The sequence below is a fragment of the Dysidea avara genome, chromosome 2, assembly GCF_963678975.1.
Source record: "Dysidea avara chromosome 2, odDysAvar1.4, whole genome shotgun sequence".
Classification (NCBI taxonomy): domain Eukaryota; kingdom Metazoa; phylum Porifera; class Demospongiae; order Dictyoceratida; family Dysideidae; genus Dysidea; species Dysidea avara.
This window is the reverse complement of record NC_089273.1, coordinates 16,594,518-16,603,725: the sequence shown is the minus strand read 5'-3', so window position 1 is coordinate 16,603,725 and position 9,208 is coordinate 16,594,518. Positions and strand designations below refer to the sequence as shown.

Below are 9,208 nucleotides of genomic sequence, written 5' to 3'. Positions count from 1 at the left end.
TAAGTACTTTAGTGTAGTTGAATCGTCTTTACATTGCCGTTTTGACACCTGGTGCGATGTCACACACGTGTAGTGACTGGGCGTGGCGCTTAATTGGCTAGGCCATTATAGCGCTGTAAACATATTCACTGCTTTAGTTTATTCATGGCTAGTATAGTAAGTACTTTATAGTGCACTTAAGCTTCATTATGAGCTGTTCAGCTCGTATTTGGGCTTCCTGTGTTTAATTGCGTACCCACAATCGAAGCGATCTGCATGCTCGTGACGATACACTTACGCTCGGCCTCTCAGCAGTGCCTTGTCGTTGCTCTTATGACGTTACCCACAATCGAAAGTCACATGGTTCCATATAAATACACTCGCAAAGCATTCCAGCAATTTCCATGTACACTTGCAGGTGATTCACCCAAGTGGAATATATTAGTTGTAACATGGGCACTTGTGATTTGCCTGAAATATACACACTCGGGCTGCGCCCTCGTGCTCGTGTGTATATTTCAGGCAAATCACTCGTGCCCATGTTACAACTACTACATATATATATATATATATATATGGTGTGATATGTTCATCCCTATTCATACCACACACACACGCACACACACACACAACACATGTATAGAGCGTCCCACACCTCCATAGCAGGTAGACCACATATCTATAGGTCACAAGCAGAGGTTAATCCAATTTTGTACACTAGGCCCCAGAGGTTCTGTCATCTCCACCATAATTGGTGTGATTCATGATTGATAGACCTCTCTCCCATAGATCTACATTTAACACTCCATAGCACTGGGATGATCAAAGAGGGGAAATACACATACATGGACAAACTAGTGGCTCTGAATAGCTGCAGGCCCACACAGAGACTACATCAAGTCAGGAGAGATACAAGAAGCCCTCTCAAGATAGATGAGTGGAATCAGGCATTGTGTTGCCATCCTTATAAACAGTTTGCACAATAAATAACTCAGTGTTTATTCTAGAGCCTTTAGGGGGGGGGGGGACTTTCCCCCCCTAAAATTTCAGACTCCCCCCCTAAATTGTGATTGACAACTACACTGTATACTAATTTAAAATGGCACACAAAACTGTCTAAAATAATTGCTCTCAGATTCAATCTCATACAGTCTACTACGTAATTTTTTTCCAGGTTAAACAATTACATATGACACAAGCTTAAATATTTCTTGGGATATACGTATATACATATACAACTACCGAACAATCAAGCTAGTAATGCATCAATCTCTACCAACTGTACAATAACACAATCACAACAATGTTATGTTACAGCCTTGTCTAGCTAGTCTGGCAAATAGCTATTTCAACTGGTTTTATAGGTTGTGAAGTGTAGCTAGCTCAGTATCATATAGACTTTCGCCCAGCCACCCACCCCAAAGGAGTAATTAACACTGTAATTTTACCACTGTGCATCTGTGATCAGCCATATTGGACTTAAACATTGATATGAGAAACCTAGATGCTCTAAAGTATTAGAATACAGTAGCTAGCATCCTGGACCACTGTAGTTCCTAATCCTAAGTAATTGCTACACAAACAAGACAACTGGCTGGTAAGCTATATACACTACTTAATACCTTTCCATTATGAGATTCCCAACTTGGGCTGGTAAGCTATATACACTACTTAATACCTTTCCATTATGAGATTCCCAACTTGGGCTGGTAAGCTATATACACTACTTAATACCTTTCCATTATGAGATTCCCAATTGGAAAGAAGAATTGTATTCCCCTGCTAATTAGTCGCACATGTGCAACAATCATGATTCCAAATATTGAGCACTCAATTCAGTGGACACGTGTTTATAATAGAACTTATAATATAACTGGATTTTCGTATGAGTTATGCAGAAAACATTAACTTCATTTTATGACAGTACTGGTAAACGTAAAGGTGGGTTACTGGAGTCAGCAAAAGATTCAACTACATCGAGTAGCTGCACTCCTTCAGCCATGGCGGGCACCACAGCCGCCACAGCAGTGGAGCAACCAATGGCTAAGTGTAGTTCACATCAAGATATTATTCATAGTGAGGAGGAAACAACACGGAGCTCAGTGAGAACAGTTTTTCGTAGACTAAGTGTAGTTTCTACATCTTCAGATTGCTATCCTTTCAGTAGTACTGGTACAGCCAGTGTTGCTACTTCTGATAGGCAAACCGAGCCTGAAATTAGCAGTGATAGTTTATGTGAGACAGAGGCTGAAGCTGATAACACATCCAGTGAAGAAAGACCTCCAAAATCGAAAGTGAGTAAAAGATGAATAGTTAACAAAAGTGTTGTGTTTGGAAAGAATAGTCCACTACGAAAGAGTAAGACATCGATAGACTTCAAAACTAAACATCCATGGTTGAGTTTTGATTCCCAGAAGAAGGAAGCTTATTATTGCAAATTTTGTCAAAATTTTATAGTGGTGAACGTGGCCTTCCTAAAGGATCAGATGGTGTGTTTATAACTAAGCCATTTACAAAATGGTTCAAGGCTACTGGTTCTACTAAGAAAAACAATAGACTTTTGAAACACCAGGAATCACAGGCACACAAATAAGCCATATCACAGGCTGAATTGTGTGAAAACATGACACGCAGAGGCTCAGTGTATACTCAACTTTACAGTTGTGGTGCGTCAGATTCTGACAGGTGTTTGTATTTAATGATGTTATGTAAATACATAAAAATTGTCTATTGGCTACTAAAACATGAAATTGCACATACCACTAATTATCAAAGTTTGATTGAATTATGTACAGAATGTGATGAAAGTGGTAATCTTGCAAGTTGGCAACAGCAAAGACCTGACAATGCTACCTATACATCTGCAGAAACATCAGCAGAAATGATAAAAGCTGTTGGTCAATATTTTGACGAGAAAAAATTAGAAAAATTTTGGTCTAGTCCAGTCTTGTCACTGATGTGTGATGAATCAACAGATTTAAGAAATCGCACAGAATTGTCAGTGTGTGTTCGTATTTGACTGATGCTGGTACCACAATAGAAAGTTTTGTAGAAATTGCTCCCCTAAGTGATGCTAAAGCAGAAACAATTACAGATAAAATTGTATCTATTCTAGAATCCCACCATGTAGATTTCTCCAAAATCATGTGGATAGCATTTGATGGTGCTAACAACATGTGTGGCCACAAAACAGGTGTGTTTGCTCGTTTGAAAGCAGAAAAATGTCCTGAATCAGAATATGTGCATTGCCGTAGCCATTTATTGCAACTAGCCTGTGTAAATGCTTGTGAAAAACTTAAGCCAATCAAGTCACTTTTTTCTGCTATTAATAGCCTTTATCGTTTGTTTTCAACGAGTCCTAAGAGAGCCCATGCTCTTAAGGAAGTTCAGGAAGCCCTGCAAGATCCTAGTTTGTCATTAGTGCATGCAGGTGATACAAAATGGACATCACATTATCAATCTGTAAAAGCTGTTGTCAAGTGCTTAAGAAGTATTATTACTACTTTGCAACATCTCCATCAAGATTCAGGTAATCTATCCAGTGAAGCAGGTGGCCTTTTACTTATGTTTCAAGACAAACAGTCTATCACATTATTATTTGGAGTTAAAGATATTCTTGAACCAATTTGTAGATTATCTGCAAAGTTACAAAATCAGAGTGCAACATTATATGATTTTCCAGACTTGCTTGAGGCAGCTCTAGCTCGACTATAAGAAGTAAAAACTAAACAGGAGTATTTAACTGCAGCATCTGAATTTTTCACAGATAGTGGCATGTTATTTCTGGACAATTCACAAATGAGTAATGTTCAAATTCACAGCAAGTTAGTATCACCATATCTTACACAACTTTCTGAAAACATGAAAATTCGATTTAGTGGGAAAGTCATGAATACTTGTACCACGGCATCTCTTTTTGAGCCCAAAAAGGTTTCTGATTCAAAATCATATACATCTGAATTGACAGCTCTTTCATCTCTTCATCACACCTTATGTTTATCAGACCTGAAAGATGAATGGAAAACATTCTATAACTACCTCAAGTTGCAGTCTAGTAAAGATAATTGTCCAAGCGGTAATGAAATTTTGCAAAAGCTAGCAGCTAATAGTGGTGATCTGGGTGATGCCTTTCCACAGCTGTCTACTGTATCTAAAATAATTCTGGTCTGTCCTCTGGGAACAGCATTTGTGGAACGCAGTTTCAGTACAATGGCACGAATATGCAACAGAATAAGACAAAGATTATTGCCTGAAAACGTATCCCACTGGTTAAGAGTATCAATAGAAGGACCGACAGTACTAACCGATGAACAAGCCATTGATATAGTTAAAAAGTGGCATGCCCATTCTCCACATTGTCGGATTCAAGTTTAATAGTGTACTGACTACCAGCAATAACTCAGTGCATTGTGTCTATGTGATTGGTTCTTCTAATATTTATAAACACATGAACTGTATAGCCAGTTATATGTACAACCTAAGTACTTAAAATATCAGTGCTTACTGATTAAACATACAGAATTGGTTCCTATTTGTAATATTAACAAGCTGATTGTATCACCCTGTATTTTCTTTAACACCCCAAAATTCTATTTCCCCTCCAAAGGTGAAATCCTAGAATAAACACTGAAATAACTAATGGCCTGGAGCAAAGTTTCAGGGTGGGTATTAATTGTCAATGTCATTGTATTGTAGCCCAGCTATAACCAACTTACATTCACAGCAACCACAGATCATCCACGAGTACCTTCTCAGAGAGGTACACCTAGGAAGAATGCTCAGTTTCAGTTGGGGGACCAACCAGAAAGGATGCAAATTAGCCCCATAGGGGTAATCCCCAAAAAGAATAAGCCAGGAAAATGGAGGCTAATCACAGACTTGTCAGTACCTGAGAAAAGGATTGTTAATGATGCAATATCCACAGAGTACTCATCTCTTAAATATCCCTCTATAGATCACCTGTCATCGCCTGTGTTAGAGGCCGACAGAAGTTCTTACTTGGTAAAGGCAGACATTCAGGAGGCATATAGAAATGTCCCTGCACACCCAGATGACCAGCTATTTTTAGGCATTCTATGGGACAAAACAGTGTACATTGACAAGATGTTGCCAATTGGATTACGTTCTGCACCCATTATGTTCTCAGCAGTAGCAGATGCTCTTCAATGGGTCCTTATCAATAATGGGATTCCTAGACTGCTCCACTACCTGGATGACTTCATCTTGGTAGCAGACAGCAAATAGCAGGCAGAGGACCAAAAACAGGTCCTAATCTCCACTAGTGCAAGATTATAGGTGCCTCTAGAACTTTCAAAACTGAAAGGCCCATCCACCTGCCTAACCTTTTTAGGAATTGAGGTGAACACAGTGGCCATGCAGATACGCCTACTCAGAAGTAAGCTGGAAAATCTTAAACAGGAACTATCAAAAGCCTTACAGGTAGTGTCTAAACATGGGGCAATAACAAAGAAGGCACTTAAATCCCTCAAGGTCTGCTGCAATTTGCCACAAAAGTTGTCCGGCCAGGAAGGCCATTTTTGAGAGGATTGTATGCCTTGTAGGGCTGAGCAATAGTATCGATAGTGCGATATATCGCGATAGTAAATCACTATCGTTATCGCGATAGTAGGGATATCACTATCGTGATAGTTATGATAAGCTCAGATCTGCATTAAAATGGTATTAACAACCCTTCTATACTGTTTTACAGTTGGTATTACCAGCTTTCTTACAAAGGAGTGGCCTGTAAAAGCTTTACCAAAAGTCCGTATTCATCAGCCGCTCACGCAAATGTCCTGTGCATGCAAAATAACTTTCTATATGACTGCAAATCATAGCTATACAACTAAGACTTTGTTAAGAGCAAAGTGTTTTATAAACTATCGGGATAGTATTCACTATCGCGATATTTAATGAGTAACTATCGTGATAGTAAAATTTTTACTATCGCTCAGCACTAATGCCTTGAAGGATGAGGGATCTCTTCCTTCTCATCACATAAGGCTGAATGCACCAGCACGGGCAGATCTTTTGTGATGGCATCTGTTTGCTGATAGATGGAATGGTATCTCCATGTTGTGGGTTCTGAAGAAATACTCAGTGGATATAACAGTGTACTCAGATGATTCAGGCTCCTGGGGTAGTGATGCCTTGTGGAACCTCCACTGGTTTAACTTCCAATGGCCAGACCATCTCAAAGAGTGGTCAATCATAGTGAAGGAGCTTTTCCCAGTAGTGGTCGTAGCAGCATTGTATGGGCCACAGTGGAGGGGAAAGATTGTGCAGTTTGTAGTGGATAACTTGGCTGTAGTTCAAGTCCTCAACAGCACTTACAGCAGCAATAACCACCTAATGTATCTGATATGCTTAATAGTATTCCTGGTATCACATCACAACTTCTGCTTCTCTTCCATACACGGAAAAATAATTCATTAGCAGATGCCCTATTACAAAATAACCTACATTTCTTCTACTCACAGATCCCCAGGGTATCACCAAACCAGTCCAAAATACCAACAACTTTAATATCCCTACTATCGCAAAACCTAACATGGACATCCGCAGATTGGACAAAGCAGTTCAACGTTATTATTCAGCAGTCCTAGCTCCATCTACAAAGAAAACTTACAAGGCTGCAGAATAGTATTTAGACTTTTGCAAGAGCTTCTCTAGCTATCACTCCGTTACCAACACCAGAGAACATATTCTGCTATTATACAGCATGTTTAGGTCAACAAGGTCTCTCTCATAATACGATCAAAACACTTATCTGGAGTGAGGCAATTACAAATTGCTTTTTGCTTCCCTGACCTCACATTGACCACATGCCAAGACTGAGGCAAATCTTAAAAGATGTGAAGGTTGAAGCCAGAAAATCAGGAAAACCTACACACTACTCATTACCCATTACTCCCTCCATTCTCAGGAAAATGAAAAGAGTATGGTTCGCAGGGGATCACAGTTCCCAAGTAACCAATCCTCCACATTATCCATTGACGATATACTGATTTTCTGTATGCTTGTGGTATATAAGTAGCAGCTTCAACCAACACATCGTGGTGATCAACAATTGCAGCAGATAAAACATCTCTGTCGAGCACTATGTTGTTAAAAGTTCCTGTTGTAGTTACACAAGGCTTCTGTCTGCAACAGATATTCTCAACCATTTGGTCCATACTACAGCACTTGGTACAAATACACCAGGTTGGTTTAATTTGTGGATTGACCATAGGAATCTGAATATCCATGTTTAGAACAGACTTAGCCAACTCAATGCCTCCAATATTTCCATAATGAGTTGCTTGCACTGAGCAGGTGCCAATGTAGAAACAAAAGCCTACATGTATAGAATTGAGTTCATCTCTTCAGTATACACCGTATATATATATAGTACTCACCTCTAGTGAACAAATCCTGGAGTCTCTTATAGAAATGGCCATTGGCTCATCATTAACACCAGGGGTGTACACAGGAATTTTGAAAAGGGGTTTCCACTACAGCTAAGTGACTGTTACAGCGTATATTAGAGTAGTTCATATTGTTTGACTGCTTTATTAGAGTATCTCGATCTTTTTACCAAAATCATAATTCAGAACAATGCTATAAGTGTTGCTATCATGTGAGAAACCATTATTTAACTAAGATAAAAGTCTTAACTGTGTCCTGTTCCATGACAGATTCCAAACCTGAAGTTTCAATTTCTTAAGGTTACGGGTTATCCGGTAAATAATTTTGTAGGCGCTTTGCTTATAGTTCTATTTTAACTGTTTTGCACGGAAGAACACACTAAAATAAAATGGTATATCAATGTACAAGTAATACCATAAGCAGCAATACACTCAACAAGGGAAGCGCTTGTACAGAAATGCAGGTACTAAGCAGCGAAACTGCAGAGTTACTATTCATCAAAACCAGGTTTCATGGAAAGCTGCACCGTGATATTTTGCACTAATAAGCTATAACTTAGTGATTTCTAGGTCTTCACGAACGAAGTGAGCTGTTGTGCAATTGTAACAGCATGGTAGTGGACTCGCGGTATTTCCGTAGCAGTACTAATTGCCATTATCCTTGACAGATACAATAAATAGCCAGCTTCTTGTCAGCTTTCACACAAAGTCTCCACGATAGGACATAGATAATATAACCACCCATTGACAGTGCCACAAAGAATTAATATTAATTGGCTGACAGCTGCTATTTTTGATGAATAATAACCACATCAAGCAGTAGCGCTAAATGCTGGTTTGCGGGAGACTTAATTTTACCTTTCGCAGTAAATTATTAACACTCACTTTGTATGATTCCTCCGCTATTATCGCATGGCTATACAGCACTTTGAAATTAACAACCTTCTCACTAACACCTGTTCAAGTTTCGTGCTAATATTGCATCATCCATCACTATCCTGTATTAAAAAATAATAACCTATTATTACGCCTAACCCATAACCTTAATGTTTCAAGTACTGTGTAAAATCCAAAGGGGTTTCCTAAAACCCCTGGAAACCCCCCTCTGTACATCCCTAAACACTAATGCTTACATAGCTGGCATATTGCTGTAATATGAAATACAAGCCGACATAATAATATATTATAGCAAGAAATTTATACATTACTTTGTTTTTGCATGGATTTTTCTAATTGTGCCACAGCAACAATTGGTAACACAAAGCAAGTTCGCTTCTTTACAGGGACACTGTTTACGTTGGCAAGTCAACTTGCAGTTACAATAAGTACACTGTTCTTGGTCTGTCACGATCATAGTTTCATTCTCCTATATAAATATATTATATAAGTAAATATACGCACGACTGATAACGACAACCGGATATTATCGACCTTGTTGCTTTCCTCCAACAAAACATCCATTTCTATTGTTGCCATGTAAGGACCGCCTACTTTGTCCTGCGTGTGCATTTATTAATTACATAATGCATAAATTTTGCACTTGTGTGGCTTGGCATACTGCCCCTTAACTACAATTCCACATTCTAAATGTTGTTCACATTGTCATGTAATAAGCTACATGTAAGGAATCATTTAGAACATTTGTACATAATACTTAGCTGTGATCACCCAACTACTCACTGACAAGACATGACATAACACTGCTAGAAACAGTCCACGGTAATGTATGTTTCAGGATTTTACTTTCACCCCAAGGTAAGGTTTTATCAAGGATTTTACTTTCACCCCAAGGTTTTATCATACTCATAACTATATGTACCTTT

General features: G+C 38.8%; 1 protein-coding gene across 1 annotated transcript; it reads left to right on the top strand.

Annotated features, from left to right (window-relative positions):
• The first annotated feature begins 3,123 nt into the window (after positions 1-3,123).
• On the top strand, positions 3,124-3,693 carry LOC136247870 (zinc finger MYM-type protein 1-like). The gene has a single exon (XM_066039690.1). It carries the CDS (start codon positions 3,124-3,126, stop codon positions 3,691-3,693), a length of 570 nt encoding a protein of 189 aa, XP_065895762.1.
• The last annotated feature ends 5,515 nt before the right edge of the window (positions 3,694-9,208 follow it).

Excerpts from the sequence above, each read along its gene's own strand:
- LOC136247870 (XM_066039690.1), top strand. The coding sequence starts at position 3,124 with ATGTGGATAGCATTTGATGGTGCTAACAACATGTGTGGCCACAAAACA.